Source organism: Dendroctonus ponderosae, unplaced genomic scaffold (genome assembly GCF_020466585.1).
Source record: "Dendroctonus ponderosae isolate FM_Combo_2020 unplaced genomic scaffold, Dpon_F_20191213v2 Dpon_F_20191213_1, whole genome shotgun sequence".
NCBI lineage: Eukaryota > Metazoa > Arthropoda > Insecta > Coleoptera > Curculionidae > Dendroctonus > Dendroctonus ponderosae.
The window spans coordinates 42,625,414-42,643,647 of NW_026017110.1; the positions used below are offsets into that span (position 1 = coordinate 42,625,414).

At 39.9% G+C, this 18,234-nt stretch overlaps 3 protein-coding genes and 1 long non-coding RNA gene across 7 annotated transcripts in view; 2 read left to right on the forward strand and 2 right to left on the reverse strand.

Annotated features, from left to right (window-relative positions):
* Positions 1–4,742, reverse strand: part of LOC109544343 (neuronal acetylcholine receptor subunit alpha-7) — a 27,665-nt gene extending 22,923 nt beyond the window's left edge. Inside the window, exons 1-2 of one of the 4 annotated variants that reach the window (XM_048660620.1) lie at positions 4,537–4,742; positions 4,081–4,205 (exon numbers count right to left, since the gene is read on the reverse strand). Coding sequence is in view for 2 of the 4 variants with exons in the window: in XM_048660617.1 (XP_048516574.1) it covers positions 2,737–2,809 (73 nt within the window). In the remaining 2 variants the exon portion in view is untranslated. Of the gene's footprint in view, positions 1–2,736; positions 3,096–4,080; positions 4,206–4,536 lie in introns of those variants that run through there. The other 3 variants (XM_048660618.1, XM_048660619.1, XM_048660617.1) reach the window with 3 other exon arrangements.
* LOC125502468 lies at positions 3,432–5,138 on the forward strand. The gene is made up of 2 exons (XR_007280222.1): positions 3,432–4,055; positions 4,979–5,138. It is a non-coding gene; the product is annotated as an uncharacterized LOC125502468 (long non-coding RNA).
* Positions 5,139–7,011: 1,873 nt separating this feature from the next.
* Positions 7,012–18,221, forward strand: LOC109545041 (actin-histidine N-methyltransferase). The gene is made up of 8 exons (XM_048660621.1): positions 7,012–7,241; positions 7,325–7,585; positions 7,648–7,902; positions 7,959–8,257; positions 17,271–17,376; positions 17,425–17,552; positions 17,605–17,789; positions 17,855–18,221. The coding sequence occupies exons 2-8, from the start codon at positions 7,379–7,381 to the stop codon at positions 18,130–18,132; spliced, it is 1,458 nt and encodes a 485-aa protein (XP_048516578.1). The 5' UTR covers positions 7,012–7,241; positions 7,325–7,378; the 3' UTR covers positions 18,133–18,221.
* On the reverse strand, positions 8,263–13,875 carry LOC109545042. Its single transcript, XM_048660616.1, has 5 exons — positions 10,812–13,875; positions 10,110–10,290; positions 9,983–10,053; positions 9,274–9,927; positions 8,263–9,217 (listed from the first exon to the last, which is right to left on the reverse strand). Exons 1-5 carry the CDS (start codon positions 10,926–10,928, stop codon positions 8,318–8,320), a joined length of 1,923 nt encoding a protein of 640 aa, XP_048516573.1. The 5' UTR covers positions 10,929–13,875; the 3' UTR covers positions 8,263–8,317.
* Positions 18,222–18,234: the final 13 nt, after the last annotated feature.

Here is an 18,234-nt window from a genome sequence, read left to right on the forward strand (position 1 = left end):
TGTGTAGTGCTTGTGTTAAATTAGTAAGATGCCCATACTAGCAGATAGCCAGTATGGAGAGAATGTGATGTAAAGGCATACGGATGCCAGAGCTGAACCATTCTTACAGAAGACCGCAAGTTTCAAAGGACAACTCCCGAAAACCTGAAGTCAAAAACGGGGGTTTTTTAGTTGGTAGAAATCCAACACTACCCAGTGTCACGGGACACTGGGTGTCTTCGAGAAGATTTTTATCCTCCAGCCGCCGCCGGGCAAACAAAAAAAAAAGACAGGAGAGTGAAGTGACAGGAGCGGCCGGGTGCAGAAGAGGTTGAACCCCGTGAGTCGGAAGAGCGAGTTTTCCGCCTGTTATTGTTATTGTTTGTGAAGTTGACGGTAATTTTGAAGTTAGTTTGTTCCTGTTCCGTAGTTAAAGTTATACCGAGTGGAATAAAAGTTGGAAGTTGAAGAAAGAGTTTGATACTCGGCCATGCACGGTACAATATAATAAATATGTTTTTAATTTAATTGAAAAAATATTTGAGTTTACCTCGGTTATTTCAGAAAACATGGGTTCCGTCTACTTATTTTCTATCACGCAACGCATTCTTGATGTTAAGACGATGCGAATCTCTCTTCAGCTTATAGTTGCAAAATATGTAAAACGAATTTTTTAGGGCTTATTTTCAATGATTAATTGTGTTTACCACGCATCAAAATTAATTGTTTTCCCTTCATATACTCTTTGATTCCTTTATGATTAAACCTTCTGAATTTAGTTTAAATTTTTTAGTCTTGAATTAGTTCAGTTAGAATATTTTTTTAATCTACGCGCGATGGCTTACACTATGTATGTATACAGAAAATACAGAAACTCAAGAAGAAGAAGAGTGCAGACAAGAAGAAGAATTTGCAACATTTAATATTCTTCAACCTCTCGTTGAAGAATATTAAATGTTGCAAATAAAAAAGATATTTTACATTCAAAAGGAAATTAAATTACATTTTACCTATTCCTGACCTATTTATAAATTATTAAACCAAGAATAATATTAAAATTATAAAATAATAAACAAGTTCGATATTTTATGGTTTCTATAGATATATGAAGTTATTAATTTTGTCGAGCGTCCCGTGACGCACACCATTTTTTTTAACTTTAACAGTTTGACTGATTTTCTGCCATTTTTGCAGCTTAAGCTTTCAACGCTGATTTCGTCATAAGCGAGCCAGATATCGGCAAAAGAGTTCCATAAACGTGTACAACGTACTTTTCCGAATCACAGTTTTAATTAGGTTGTATTCTTTCATGTAATTTCTTTATTGCGAATTTTTTAATTTTGATGCTTTGACTGAATTTTTCTGTTTCTGCACCTTGAACTATTAAAGTTGATTGCTTCATTAGTCGACATTTTTATCGACAAGCAAAATTCAGAAATTTATTAAGTAGGCTTTCCTGAACACACACTCTAAATTGGGTTTTTTACACTTACACATTTAGGTAATTTACATTTTTTCGGTAACTTTCTGCACTACAATTTTTTAATCGTTGGCGCCTATACTAATTTCCTACCGTTTCTGCACTTGAAGCTTTCAAAACAGATTTTTTCGGAAGTAGGCCCTAAATCGGGAATCGGATTTCATATGTTTGTAAAGTAGGCTTCCCGTAGCTGACGGTTGTAATCAAGCTGCATTCGCTTAGTTACTATTTTTAATATAATTTTTTGAACTTGATGAATTCTCCCCTTTTCCGCCATTTTTGCACCTGAAGCTTTCAACGTTGATTTCTTCGCAGCCAGCCAAGGCACCGGCAAACAAATTCGAGTAACGCGTAAAGGAGACTCGGCTCAATAAACACTGTTAATTAAATTTCATTCACTTTGTAAATTTCTGCCAATCGAATTATTGCTCATTGGACCTTAACTTGTCCATATGATAACGCTAACAATTCGGAATTTTGAACATTAATTTACCGCTAGAAATTTGCCTGGACCCAAATCAGATAACGATCCTAAGGAAAATGTTGGCTTAATTAGCGATTCTCTCGTTTTAATTGGGGACGAGCTACACGCGAATTCCACTCATATATCACAACAGCGGGAATGTACCCGGATAAAATGAGCGCACGCAATTGTATCTAGGTATCCAAGGTTTTCATACATAAAGACAAATGGAGAACGCTCTAGCGAGCAATATCGCATCGCATCAGGCATTCATGAAAAACCGCTCAAAATTCTGCGGCTGAAAATGATCAACTATTTGCCAAATGATAGACATAAAGGATAGCAGAACAGAAGCAATCTAGAAATTCAAGCATAACTAGAATTTCGAAAAGGGAGCCAAAAAATGCTTTTAAGCAAGTCAAATCCCAGCGGCTTTATTATTGGATTGTAGGCGCACTGGCTGAAAAAGGGTGTTGTGTACAATAGAAATTGTGTGTATGGCAGTTATTTAGGGCCGCATTTAACATGGAAAAGGTAGAAAATCCGACAACAAGCCACTGGCGAAAAAAGCCAGCATGCTTGCATGAGCGTCAACAGAATGTTAATCCTGGAGAGTTCTAAAGTTTTATTTTCTTTTGGTCCCGTTTGCCGTTCGAATATCAAACAACCGGGGGAATTGAATTTTCGGCTGGGGGAATCAGCAATACGCTGGGAGGGAATTGATTAAACTCAAAAACAAGCTAATTTAAGTGTAATTTTGTCTAGAGCGCACTTGCGAGTGTTTAAAGTTTTATTTAACTTATGTAAAACTCACCAAAAATCCAAAAAGTTAGCCAAACATACCCACTACAGATTTTTTGCATTCTCCACGCAAACATTTCACTCATTGGGCCATTTTCATCCGCAGAAACTCTTCGAGACGGCAATCAATTTTCACCGAACTTTGCGCGTCGTCATGAAAGCGTGTTTTCCCCAAAAAAATAGAGCCAGTGCCCAATTGATGCGCCAATAGAGAACGGGAAACAACTGACGCTCAAATCTCGGGAGATGAGCCCGCCAAGAACTGACTGGAACAGGAGGAACGCATGTCAACAAGTCTGTTCAGAATGTTGGACTGATAGATTTGAGGATCCTGAGGACGAACCCTCAGGCCAGTTTGGATGAGATAAAGTGCGTAAAAACCGACCGATTTTCTTGCCAACGCTTTTTTTCCATTCCTCCAAAACTAGTCTACAGGGGGTTCAAAATTGGCGCCTTTCTTTTTAGGGGGTTATAAGGACTCACTTAGAATTTCATTGGAACTTTTGAAGCAGGGAGCGCAGTTGAATGAAACTCTATAGACTTCCAGACTGTAAAAGTTCCACACTTGCTACCGGTGCGCGAAAAAACGCAAAATCCATTAAAAACGCAAGATTTTCGCTCCTAATCTCCTGAGCTCATTATTCACCTGGTGCCCGAATGCACATTTGGCCAGCGCACGAGGCCTTGACGCTTTACGTGTCGATTTGAGTTTGTTTGGTTGCGCAAATTACAAGATTGGAGGAAATTAAAGCAAAAAGCCAAAGTGCAGGTCCTCCCAACCCCAATTTCTCAGTTACAAATGTAACTAAAATTGCGTTCTAAAAGCGGGCTTTCGAGCGAAACGTTCACCTGAAAATTATTGAAGGGACTACTAAAACCGAAACGTTGTGATAAAGACATCTTTGTAAGACAATTGAAATGGGAAGAAGAATTCCAAATTTCAATTGCGTAATGTTAATGAGGCAGATTACCTTGAAAAACATTGTTGCCGACCTCATTATCCAGTATAAGTGTATGTAAACTATCTTAAACGTTTCAAAACTGGCAAATATAAAGCGCTAACGTGTAAAAGTCACCTTGCTGATTCGTTGTCGGGGAAAAGCACTAGTAAAAATACGAATTTCGATTCGGAAAAACTCCAGGCCCCGACTCCTGCTTCAAAAGCGCCAGTCGACAGAAACGGGAAGAACTAATCTAGATTCAATGTGGGTCGTTTACTTATGAGAATTTTGTGAAGATTAACAGTGTGTAGAAAATTGCCAGAAAAACGCCCCCAAGAAAAATAATTTGTGGACCTGAATCTACGTGAGCAATTTGACTTTTGCGATGATTGTGAGTAACTTAACCAGAAAATTACCAATTTTTTTTCCGATATACTCCGGATGGAGTTTCTGGAATTTACTTAAGAATTTTCTCTTCTTTGACTGTCCAGAGGTGTTCTGTACTGCAGACGTTTACGATTAGCTGGAGCTCTTCAATTACCTATGCATTACACTGTTGTTATAAAAATGAACATGTTTAATGATTTTTTTAGAATAGTTGTGAACTAATACAATTGACATCATGATTAGCTGATAGCTTGAAACTGCTTATTCTCAGCCTTTCCAATTTGTCTTTTGTGCTAAACATTTGATACAATTAACTATATTTTCATTATCAATATATACCCGAAACTTAAAATAAATGGTTTAAAGTCGAGCTAATGGTTCGTTTTCTTTTGATTTTGTTGCTCTAGAAAGAATTCGCGAGTTTAAAAGTGCAAACGGTATCTGGTGGCTAAAATTATAACTACAACTAATAATTTGATACTTACCTTGCCGACATTGGTGTCTCACTGGTGTTTAGATCTGATTATGATCTGTTTTGTTTTGTTCTAATCAACTTTTGCAAGCTTTCTATTTTTGTTTTTTTTATTCAATTCATTCACATTCATTTTTATTATAATTACAACTCACTTTTAGTTTGTTTGCCAACTCCAATAGATAGACAAGTCACAATTGTCATAACTGTCATTGGGCAACTAGTAATTTGACGTTTTGCAGCGCCCCCATCGGTAGTTGAACCGGTACTCGTCTTTATCTATGAGTTGAACACGCGAATAGCAACTGCCACATAGAAAAATTGGAAAGCCGAAAAGCGCTCTCACATGTTATTAGTTCTCAATAACTTTACTATAGAAGAAAAATAATTGAAAAGTCTTCCCATTGGACTATCGCTAAAAAAATGTGCTATTCCTTTGCTATTTTTACTCTCAGAACGTGGTTTGTTAGAAACTCCCAAATCTACAGGGACCTGGAGTGGGAGCCACTAAGAGAGTTTCTCACCAGGAAAGCGGCTGAAGACTTCGTTAAAGCTGGAAGGCACTCCAACGAAGAGCTACGAAATCTTGTAAATTACACACCTGAAGATCTGGGACCCAGGAAAAAAAGGCCCAGACACCAACTAGCCCAATAGGCCAACAGGTAGCAAACGGCGTAAGCTGTAAGTGAGGTTATGTAGAGATAGTAGTAATCACAGATCACAGGGGTACTCTGTAATCTGCGGTAGCAATTAGCATGCACATAGAAGTAAGGTGTAAATTAATAAGATGCCCATGCTAGCAAGCAGCTAGCATGGAGAGAATGCGATGCTATGGCATACGGATGCCGGAGCTGACAAATTCTTAGAGAGGACTACAAGTTTTAAAGGATAACTCCCGAAAACTCGTAGTACCAAAAAGGGGGTTTTTTAGTTGATAAGAATCCAACACTACCCAGGGTTCGGAACACTGGGTGTCTTCGCGAAGATTTTTATTCCTCCAGCCGCCGGCAAACAAAAAAAAAATCTCAGAACGTACTCAGAAGAATTGTAAAATAAATTTCAGATGGGTGTATGTCCACGGCTTAAACAATTTTTTTCAGCTCATATATGATGAACTTGTATGTACAATCAGTACATTTTATACCAGGCCTTTGAACACACTTTTGATAAAACAATAAACAACTGCAAAATAATTTTACATTTATTTCTGAGCTTTAGTTCTTTTTTCTTTTCGGCAGAATTTTTTTTTTGCGTACTCAGTTGTGGAATTTGAACAGAATAATGATTGTCATTAATGATATTATTACAGGAAGCCTTTATTCAGGAACAGCCTTAAGACATAAAAAATAGTCACGTTAAGAGGAAGAACGTGAAATTAGCGATGAAAAGGAAAAAACTAAAAGCAGCGTTTTGAAGATTTTATAAAAAAACAATACTTTAACTGAGCCTGATATTTTTCAGAGAAAAATAGTGTCATTTGGGCCAACTTTAGCTGCTGTAAAATATTTATAACAATTTCGCCAGGAATAGTGAAATCAATTGATATCAGAGTGAAAGGATCCCACATAATAAAAATATTAGCTCGGACCCACAAAGGAATTTTTTTTCTACCAAAAAGAACAGGATAACGGCCGAGAAATTAGCTAAAAGTTCTGCATCTGAAAGTCAGCATTTCGCCACATCAATAAATAATTAATGTACATTACAAAACCACTGTTCGAAGATACTGTTATTATAATAAAAATTAAAAATTTTAAAGTTGTTTATTGTTTTATAAAAAGTGTTTTAAAAGCCTGGCATAATTTACTAATTGATCAGAAGTTCATAATATGAGTTGAAAAAAATTATTTAATTCGTGGACATTCACCCATCTGCAGTTTATTTTACAATCTTTCTGAGTACGTTCTGAGATTAATAAAAATAGACCAGTTTTTTTTTATTGCTGAAAACTGAACGCCAATCTGAAAATTAGTTTTTGGGTCCCAATACCTAAACTTTTAAAAACATATACAGGGTGAGTGTCTTTCGATGACCAGTACCGGGATCTTCGAAATTATAGCAGTTACAAAAAGGTTAAAAGGACAAAGAATTGTAGTTTTGAATGCTTTACTCGAAACCAATTTTATTTTTCAAAAATTTGACAGCTGTCAAGATATATTTGGGAAAAACTTTTGATGGAAAATTTTTAAATTACTCCTAGTTCCGTTGATGTTAATTTGACAGGAAAGCATTAAATAAAAACTTGTAGGACATTGAATTCCAAACGAAATGACATAAGACATTTCTCAAAAATAACTGCAATTTTTGACATATAACACAATGTTGAGTTTTATTAAATGGCAACCATACTTGATTATTGTTTTACCGAATAGAGCACTTTATTAAGATTTCTGTGATAAATCACATTGTTAGGTTTTTTCAATTTAGTTGATGGAAAAAAGTTGTGTAAAATTAATGCGTAGGTAACTGAAGAGCGCAGCTAATCTCAAAAGCCTGCCCCTACACAAGTTATTGTATAACCGATTGCCTACTACAACATGGACAAATTGTGTAAAGCTGCTCCGCACACGCAAATCAAAAGAAGACCTCAATACCCAACCCGCAATTTTGACGGGAAAAATATCAAATTTTCAGGTTTTTTTGGTTCAAGAATAGTACATTTTCTGATATTACACGCGGACGATTTCCACAACTCTTGCGGCCCATACCACATTAAAGGTGAGCAATTTTGAAAGCGGCTGCTGGTGTCCATATCAAAAAGTTGATTTATTTATAAAACGAAACTTGATCACTCCATAAAGGGAAGCCCCGTTGGAACTGATTGAGCAATCGTCTCGATTCTCGTTCCTGTCGAAATGGCACCGACAGCTCGAACAGGCTCCTGGAAGCACCGATTTAAGGAGCAGGAGCAATTGCTAGCCAATGCCGATAACATTCTGCGACTCTCGACTCTAACAGAGATTCGATCCCCGGAGGATGTTGTGACTTTGCACCGACATCTGGGTGCTTGCATTCAAGAGACCCGGCAGCTGGAAGATAAATTAGCGAAGAAACTTAGCAAGGTAAGTGATAACTCGCTGCTTCTATATGTGAGCTGTGTTGTGCTTGATCAACGGAGTTTTAGAAGTTGAAAAACCAAGTCCCAAATAATGGTCGGGGTATCCAGCGCCAGAATTCAATTGGCCCCTTCCTCGCATGGCTTAAAGAGAATGGTGCAAAAATGAATGGCTGCTCCATCGCCGCCTTTGAGGGCTACGGCTTGGGAATCAAATTGGACCAAACCGCCGCAAAAAACTCATTAATCATGTCAGTGCCGAGCAAGTTATTCATGTCCACCGACAGTGCAAAGAGGAGCATTTTGTCGAACTTGTTTGACAAGGTAGCTAATTGAGCCCATTTGTACCACGCTTGGTCTAAGCTCGACTGATTTTCCAGCTGGACATATTGAAAAACATGCCCAACGTCCTGCTAGCCATCCATTTGCTGGTCGAAAAGTTCTCACCCAACTCCTTCTGGAAGAGCTACATTAACACGCTGCCCAAGACTTACAACACCATTCTCTACTTCACCCAGCTCGAGCTAGAAGAGCTGGCTGGCAGCTGTGCGTTAGAACCCAGCTATACACAGATCAGGAGCATTATCCGCCAATACGCCTACTTCTACAAGGTGTTCGCTACCTTGGATGACGAAATCGGTGAACTGATGCACGGAAAGTTCAGCTTCAAGGAATACTGGTAGGTCATTTATAAAAATTTTTATTGAAATTCAACGCTTACAACTACGGAGCATACAAATCAAATTCGCCGTTTGCTCTCAGTCTCCCAACTATCATCGCTCATGCTCTGCAAGTGTCTCTTGTAGTAGTTTACATTTTTTTTGCCGAGCGTCTCGGCGACGAACGTTTTTATGTTGTGGCGTTTTATACTGATTAGGGCTGGCTTGAGGCTGCCCCCATAGTCGACACATTTCTTCCTACTTTGCCTCCACCTGAACACCACTAGGATGGACACAAAAACCACTATAGAAAGTAGCACTATTACCAAACTTGCCACTATTGCCGACCGGACTCCCGTCGAAATGTTCAACATCTGCCAGGTATTTTCGTCAATATCCAGTTGCTGTGTGGATATTGATGAGTAGAGCGTCTGATCCACATCGTCCAGCCTTTGAGCGTCTTCCTCTGTTAAAATATCTAGTTCTTCTTCGATTCTTTGGGGCACCAAATCTTTCGGCGGTTGTTCCTGATTTGGACGACTGAACAGATCCGGGTACAGTCGTTGCCACTGATGAGTGGCATTCGTTGAGGAATTAGCTGGGATTTTGAAGCTAATGGCCGGAACAGGCTGTTCAGTGGTTGGACTCGACAAACTTTTCGGCTGCCGCGCAAATACTGGAAAGCTTGAAAACACTTCAGAGTTGATCTTGCCCTCCAAGGCCTCGTCGCTGGGCTCTGGTTCGCGCGTGTTGTTGTGGAAAATGTCCGCCAAATGCAGCTGGCTGGAGCCGCGCTCTCGTTGCTCAATTAGCTCCTGCACCGACATGTTGCGAGCTTCCAGAATGCGCGCCAATCCGGCTCTGCCCACTGGATCCATGAGGATTTGCAGGATTTCCTCTCTGGCTGAAGACGGTTCCAGCTTGGGAGCCAAGTCTACTGTTTTCAGGTCGATTTTCATCCGAAGCGGCCCATCCTGTTGCTGGAAGCAATAAAATCCTGTTAGTTAACCGAATATTCAGCTTTTTATGCTCGTACCTTCTCCCCCGGTTGGTTTTCTGTATGTTTCACAATCTCCTTTACGGAGATCTTCAGCGGCTTGAACAGTGTGCCGTTAACTTTGGGGTAGTTCTCCTCTTCTTCAGGCGGTGGGGTTGGGAAGGGTCTGACTCCAGCCCGGGTTTTCGTCACCATTTTCATCAGTTGGGCGCTGGTTAGGGGTAGTCCGGTTTTCAGCCTGTTTCCATCGGGAGTTCTCGTGGTTGAAGGCTGAGATGTGGTGGAGGTGGTGGCTTCCGCCGTTGGTTCAGCGGCTGCCTCCTGCCGAGTAACTTCAGGAAAATTTGGGCTTTGCAACAAGACCAGCCTCTTCTTTTGGGCCTCCTCTCGCTCCCGGCTGCTGATAATATCCTGGGATTCACTGATTGTTTCGTATCTACGACTGATGCCCTCCTTGTGCAGCCCGATGGACGGCGGAATCCGCTTGTACTTGGTGCGCTCAGTTAGCGCCTGGATGGCTTCTTCCTTGCCCATCAGCAGCTCGGCCAATGTGACGTTTTTCTGCTGCAAAATTTCGCTCAGGCTCAGCCCGCCGCTTTGCTTCAGAATGTCCTTGATGTTGGGACCCTGAGACTTCGTCCGGTTCTGACCTCCTTCGGGTTCAGCTGCGATTGGGCTGTAAGCTGGCGTGACCTTAATGGGGTATAAATGGGATTTAAAAAAACCCAGTGCCGGCTTGTTGGATTACCTTTCTTCGCACATATGGGCGGCCGCTTTCCTCTTGCATTTCTTTCCATGCGTCCTGCGGCTTGGACGGCTCTAAAAATGGAGTATTTTTATAGGCTATGAAATGTTAAACGAAAATCGCAGCCCACCTTGGGCCAGTACTGGAGCGACGCTTTCCGCGCTCTGATCCAAATAAGTTACTATGGGAGGGCGTCGTTTTCGCTTCCGAAGGCGCCGTCGTTTCGTCTGTGCTTTTCCCAGACTGTCCAAGGGATCGCGGGGGATCCATCCCGCGGATCCTTCAGGAATCGTCTCGATCGCGTGCCAAACCTGGACAGGAAGAGTTTCATTCAATGAACAAATCACTCTGATTCCACCGTTGGTGAACCAGTTCAAATGTTGCGCAACTTTTCCGCTTTTTACTGCTAATGATTACCCATTGGTTTTAGCGATTTATTGCTTTTGTTGGCATTTCCTTTCCATTGAAAACTGGTTTTTGTGATGTTTTGTACAGTTTTCTCTTTTATGGTCTTGTATAATTGCGCTAGAAATTTAGACAATTGGAAACTCTCAGCCGGCTAATGAGTTTGCCCTCAAATCCCTTTTTTGTTAGCCCGATCTAACCCGAGCTTAATAAGGCGGCGGTTTTTCTTCTAGCAAGTGAAAAGTAGTTTATTGCTCGCCTAGTTGCTTACATTTGCTTTTGTTCGTTTTTTTTCGACTGTTGTGTCTGGGACGTCGCTGGAGGCGCTTGATTAACACTAGCAACGGCTGTTTTTATCGGGCAGCGCTAATTGATATTCCGCACGAGTTTTCTGCATGCTGTAAACATACCTAAGTTACTGTCTTACCTCTGGCATGTATTCCTTTGGTTCTCTATCATCAAGTTCGTCTTCCTCGTCGGCAAGGGCAGTTAGGCAGTAAACACCCAGAATAAAGCCCGCGAGAAGAAATCGCTTTGCAAGCATGGTGGTTCACACTGCGAGGAGGAGGAAAACACTCAAAAATGAATCATTTTCGGCTTCCGTGTGGAATTTCAGCTAGTATTGACCGCGAGTGGCGTTGAAGATGGGCGGCAGGCGACTGCAGGCAAATCGCATAAATCGCCGATTCGAACCATGTGCTTTCTATCCGGTGGTGGGATCAACATTGATGGTACTGAATTCTGGCTAGGTAGGGATTGGCTGGTTCGATTCTTGATTGATTGATTCCATCCAAATCCATGTCCTGTTTGAAGCCGCCATCCGATTTGGGCTTTATGGCTTAACTAGCAGTAAATGCAAGCGCGCGCTTTCTCCATCAACAAGATTTTAAAAGCATCAAAAAGCGGCAGGTAATTTGAAAAGGGGCGACGACTTAATTCCTTTGCTGCTGATGAAGGTGTAGCATGCATTTTATATGCTATTGGAATGCAAACGGGGCTTTTTCAAGACGGCGGTTTTTCCTTCGCATACTAATTTGAATGAGATTAACATGGGCCGTGCACGCCAGGTGGTTCTCTTAAAACCGATCAGTTTCTTTATGTTAATCAACCGCAAAGAGAAAGTGCGCTGCACGGCAGAAAACTCACGGGTTTTGTACGAAAAACGGCCCATTAGTACATTGGCAAGTGTTTCCATCAAAGGATCAAAAAATAGTAGCTATTTAATCAATGCAATAAATTACTTCCGAAGATCTCGTGCCGATAATGATCAAATCTGGGGCGCGCTGTTTACAAAATCGAGTGATTTGAAGATGCTAAAAGAGTTTCACTTTTTCTTGCCGCTGCTTTCTTCTGCATCTTTGCGGTTTTGGGAGCAGCATTCGAAACAATCGTGTTTGACGACAAAGGTCGCACGGTGGCACTTTCCTTTTCTTCTTGTTCTTTCGGTACATTAATTGAATCTTTTCAAAGCTGAAGAAATGTGGGTTAATATCAACTAACTAGCTGTATTCAGCTAATTATAGGCTAAAAAGCGCGGGCGTTTTGCGCTAAAATGGCCAATAATTCGCGCCCGATTGAAACACATATGGGACTTTTACTTTTCATTTAAAATTCCTTCAACACATCACTTTCGCAACTTGTTTATTCACCGGAATATTGATGTTATTAGATTATGCTGATTCGATTTGGGGGGTTTCTATTTCTACGGGTCGGAGCTGAGTTTTGCACTTTTGAGCGTTGGCCGACAAACGTTCGAAACTGTGTGTTCCAAACATCTTTGCGAGGCAATGGAACTCTGAATAAACCACTCAAAGACTTAATTTTTTAAGCTCGCACCGCTTGGCCACTTTCAGCATCGCATCGCCCAGCTCGGTCAGCGGTGCTCACGTATCCTTTCAGTGTTTTTTTTTATCACGTTTCGGTACCTCCAACCATATTTTTCGTGCATTGTTCAAGTCGATCTAATTATTTAGAGCAAATTCGGATTAAAGACCTTTTGAATGTTGCTGTAATTAAAATGTTTTTTTTTACTGCAAATTTTGTTAACTAATTTGACAATTTCTTAGGTAAAAGATATGCACACATTAAAAGAATAACTGTGTACATAAAATGGCTTAATTTCTATACATACGTAATACACATGTGTAAATCTAAGTCAATCTAAAAAAAATTGTGATTATAGTTGGTTTAGTGTCACTTTGCTCTGTCTGAAAAAACGGTTTTTCTTCTCTGCTGAAGATAAATTCGGGTGTTTCGATTCAAAAAATTCAAAAAAATCCAGAATTTTCCAATGTCTATTTTGTGCATACATCGAAACATTTGATTGTCTCTCTGTGAGGACGTTGGTGCTCTACATCTTCATCCGTTGCGTCAGAACGTGAGCATATTTTAGTTCATCTTGAACATGTTCAAAAATATCCATATCCTTTGCGTATTCCCATTATTCCTCTTTACATTTTTAACACGAGAAAAAAATAATTGCGCCACTACCAAAAGAGATAAAAACTTGTGTTTGATGGCCTTAGATCGAAAAAGGTGTGGTTCATCTAAGGATCGAATTTAAATTTGAAATTTGTATTGAGGAATTTTTGGAAAATGTTTAAATCTGACTCCGTGATTTTAGGTGATGCGCGGTTTTGCACGACTTTGAATCAAAATTTATTGCGCTAACACCAAAGAACCAAAGCCGTATGCTCAGCGCCATTTGATAGAGTAAATTACGGTCTATATAGTCAGTGAGTTTCATTTAGAAACTAGCCTTTAGGATTTTTTGCAAATTTTTTAAATCTCACTCACCGCTCCTACGTAGAGCCCGAATTTTCACTGGTCGAAACAAAAATTATTGTGCGAACACCAAAACCGATAATAACGTGCATTTGATGGCATTAGCTAGAAAAACGTACGCTTTATCAGCTGAGCGAATTTCAATTTAAAAATTTTCTAGGTAATTTTTTGACTAATCTAACTGCTTTTAGGTAAAGCGCGGTTTTGCACGACTTTGAATACAAATTAATTGCGGGACTACCAAAAAAGCCAAAGATGTACGCTTAATGACATTCGATAGAGCACATTACGTTTTATATACCCAGCGGATTTCAATTAGAAACTCGATTCCAGGATTTTTTTACAATTTTATGAATCTCACTTCTTGCTTTGACGTAGAGCGCGGCTGTGCAAGACTCGAAGTAAAAATTAATTGCGCCAACAGCAAAAGAGCCAAAGACATGCGGTTAATGGTATTAGTTTGAAAAAGGTTCGGTTTATATACCAAGGGAGTTTTATCTAGAAACTCGTCTCGTAAGTTCTTAAGCAAATTTCTAAACTTACTTACTGATTTTACGCAAACTTTCTTTCGACTCTCGGATTAAAAATTAATTTCTCAAAAACCAGTAGAGACAAAAACAGGACCTAAGCGGGGTTAGATAGAGCAAGATCTGCTCCACATATTGAGCAAATTTCAATCTGAAAGTCTCATTAAAGGTTTAAAAAAAAATTCAAACTGGCCTACGGCTTTTTTTGAAACCGCGGTTTTGCAATTCTCTAAATAAAGTTTAGGGCGTCAGTGCACTGAGTGAACCACCGCTTAAGATGCCAGCCACTCGCCGAAACGTTAAAAAAAATGCTTTTCACAACAGTCAAAAAGTCCGAAAAATTTTACTGTTTTTATGTGCGTTTTTCACGCTCTAGAAGCTTGCGAGTGACAAAACTCCCCAAATTGCATGTATACGATATTTCGGGTTTATAATAGGAAAGTTGTGGTCAGCTAAAGGCCGAATAGAGCCAAGGAAGCCAATGCCCTTACTTGCAATGAATAATGTTTAAACTGTTACTGTAACTTACTCGTAAGTTTTTTGTCGATGCCTTCTAATGTTTCTCTATGCTTCTACGCAGGTCATTGAAGGTCTTAAACACCTCAACCATCAACTTGTTGCTCAATGAGTTTATTCCATGACTTCTATAAGTTCGGGTCGCACATTTTTACAAGCCTTAGCCAGTTCAATCAAAACATATTTTAGATTTTTTAATTCTGTAGATGTGTCCCCACCTTCGGAAGCGACAATGCCTTTTGAGAGGCATCTTCTGTAATGCAACTTATTCACTTGAACCACATTTTGATCCATGGGTTGCACGAATGGCGAAAATATGGCAACAGTTTGTTTGCCATCTGAAGACAAGCCTTCTGGGTGCCCTGGCGCATTGCCGAAAATTAGAAGCGCCTTTGCATATAAATTCAGCTCTCGCATTTGTTTTCGAACTTAAGGACTGTGTAAAAGCATTTTTTAAATATCTTTGGTGACCCATGCTTTCTTCGTTTCGTGGTAAGCTATCGATGACTGTTCATTTCCGAAAGAACGAGGCTTTCCAATCTGCTGTAACACTAACAATTTCATTTTACGAGTCCCAGAGGCGTTTGAACAAGGCATACATGTGATTCTCCTTGCTCATTTTGAGCTGATGCTTCAGATTGATCAGGTCATTAGTAAGTGTCTTTTAGGGAGCAATTTCCATTAGCTAGTTTTGTCTGCATATAGATTTGCCGCAACAGCTGTATTTCCAAGACTTCGTTTCGAAGCAGTTCTTTGAATGGCTCCTCAACAGTTTCCTCGTCACTGGAGAATTTTTCGCTTGTGATGTTTTCAATTTAGGGTACAATGGAAGAAACTGAAAGCAAAACAAAGCACAACCACTTATGATAGAAAAAAGATCAAAGAACCAGAGGTAAGAACTCAGGCCATGAACCTAATAAGTAACGCCTTACGGGATGTAAGAAATAGCGCAGAGGTCGAAGAAAAATAAGAGAAAGTAGTCACAGTCACAAAAACATTAAATAAAGAAATACTAATAACAAATATAGACAAGCGGAAACCCTGTATGACTGAAGAGATACTGAAAGTGACGGAAGAGGGAAGGAAGACCAAAATAAATAATGACACGAACAGATATAGATCCCTCAACAACCAGATAGGTGAGACATCAGAGAAGCAAAAGGAGAACCACTCAAAGACAAGTGCAAAGAGATTGTAATAGCACAGTCAAAGCACGACACATTTGGTGTATATCAGAAGATCAAGAACATAACAGGAAAATTCAAGAAGAAATCAACAGGTAAAATGTCAAATGGACAAGGCGAAACAATTGCAGACATCGAACAAATAAAATCAACGTGGAAGGATTACATGAGGTGCAGTCAGAGATTGTCATACTTTTTGATGAGGATTTAAAAGAAAACTAACTATCATATTCAACGAAATTTACAAAAATACCCAAAGAATGGCTGAGATCGGAGTTTATGGTTCTCCCAAAGAAGCGGGGGGTCAAAAAGTGCAGTAACTATAGAACAATAAGCCTCATGAGTCACTTATTAAAATTATTTTTTTAAATCATGCATCGGAGACTGTACCAACGCTGTGGAGAATAGATATCCCCAACACAGTTTGGTTTTATGAATTGACTTGGAACACGAGATGCCCTTTTCAGTGTATAGGTGCTCTTCCAGCGTTGCACGGATAAGAATTTTGAGGTGTATGCTTGTTTCACTTACGCCAGGGATGTAAATTGTCACCTCTCATATTCAACATGTACTCAGAGGCAATTTTCCAAGAACCTCTAGAATAAGCAGGAGTACTACTGCATGGCGAGCGAATAAACAATTCCAGATATGTTGATGACACCGTCATATTTGCAGACACTGCAGCTTTTATTGGACAGGGTAGTTGCAGTAAGTAAGAAATATGGTCTAGAAGTCAACACCAGTAAAACGAAAGTCATGGTAATTAGTAGCGAAAGAATTGCAGAAGTAAAGCTTACCATCAATGAGAAAGCGGTGGATTGAGTGTCAACATACACTTATCTCGGCACAGTACTAAATGAACAATGGGACCATTTCCAAGAAATAAAAACATTAATTGAAAAAGCAAGAACAGCTTTCAATCAAATGTCCAAATTATTCAAGACACATAATTTGAATTTAGAACTGAAACTCTCCATCTTGTACGGAGTAGAGTCTTGGACCTTAACGGATGCAACAACAAAGAGGCGTTCGAGTGGAAGCGTTCGAGTTGTGGACATCATCCTCAAAATGTCATGGGTGGACAAGATATCAAACACCCGAATACTCCAAAAACTAAATAAAGAGAAAGAAATGATATACACAGTAAAACAGAAAATTGGAATATATGGGGCAGATCATGAGAAACGAAACCAAAAACAGGAAATTTCTGGGAGTTCAGGATCTTTCCAGATACTAAGTCGAAGCGATTGGTCGTTGGACAACACGAATTGTTCAAAAATTCGCCAAGGAAAAACCAAAAATTTTTCAAACCTGCCCAGAATATCATTCAAAAGATATGAAATTGAGGAAAACCCCACTTTAATAGGAAATTTCTGGGAGTTTTCAGGATTTTTTCGGATAGCGAAACACCCGAATACTCCAAAAGCTAAATAAAGAAAAATAAATAATATACACAGTAAAACGTAGAAAATTGGAGTATCTGGGGCACATCATAAGAAATGAAACCAAAAACAGGGTAAAGTGCAGGTGAACAGAAGCGTTGGAAGAAGACGAATATCCTGGCTGAAGAACTTGAGAACCTGGTTGAAACATCCACCACGAGACTATTCAGAGCAGCAACAAATAAAATTATCACTGCTAGAATGATTGCCAACATTCGGTAAAGGATAGGAACTAGAAGATGTTTTTAAATTTATCGATCCTTTTTACAGTAAAATTTCTTCCGACATTTTGGAAGTGCGGAATTTGTGTCGGCCCGCACTGTTCGCATAAACGAATTGTTGTTCGGTCTATAGCGGCAGCTTCCAGACGTTTGAATAAAAGAGGTTTTACTGTATTATCTTCCGCTTCTAAAGAATCGTTTTCTTGTTTCAGTTGGGCTGTATCAACTGTGATGACCAGACAGAACCTGGTTCCCCTGGCGCCGAACCAGACCTTCCTAATTCCTCTGTTCGATATGTGCAACCACGCCAATGGAGGAGTGAGTTTTTACAACTAATCAATGCCATCTCTAAAGACAAGTCTTTAGATTATAACCGATTACAACCCGGAGACCGACCAACTGGAATGTTTAGCTTCCAAGGATTTCCAAGAGGGCGAACAATTGTTCATATTTTATGGGAAACGCAGCAACAGCGAGATTCTTGGCCACAATGGGCAAGTTTGATTGGCGAATGAATTGCCGGTGGATTATTTGGCGAATTTGCAGGTTTTTCTACGAAGACAACGAGCACGATTATCGGCTGGTTAGTATGTGCACTGCGGTGCCGAAACGAGTGGAATTGCTCAAAAGCATGGGAATGCCACCCTCATTCCTGATACAGATCACGAAAGACACCAAAACCATCAGCGACGATTTACTCGCCTTCACAAGAGTCATGTGCTTGCCCTCAGGTATTTTCACTTTACTCAACCCCCCCAGAAACAGCAGAGAAAATGTACATTTTCCTTGGTTGCAGACCAGATCGATCAGTGGATGCCCAAAGAGAAATCTGCGGCCCTGGCAAAGCCAGACTGCCCGCTTGATGCCCAATTGACAAAACGGTGCTGGGATTATTTGAAAATCCGCCTAACAGTGGAGCTGGCGCATTTCAAAACCACCATCGAGGAAGACTTGGAAATACTCAACAAGCCCAATCTATCTGAAAACATGAAACTCATCGTCAAGCTGCGCTTGAGTGAAAAACGACTGTTGAAGAGCTTTGCGGCCGTTGTCGAAGAGATGAGCCAAAAGTAATAACGATGTTTATTAACTTCGCTATTTTTTATAGTCATTAACCTACGCACTCATTATACTATTCGGGCGAAAAACCCCGAAAAACTGAACTCTATATATTTA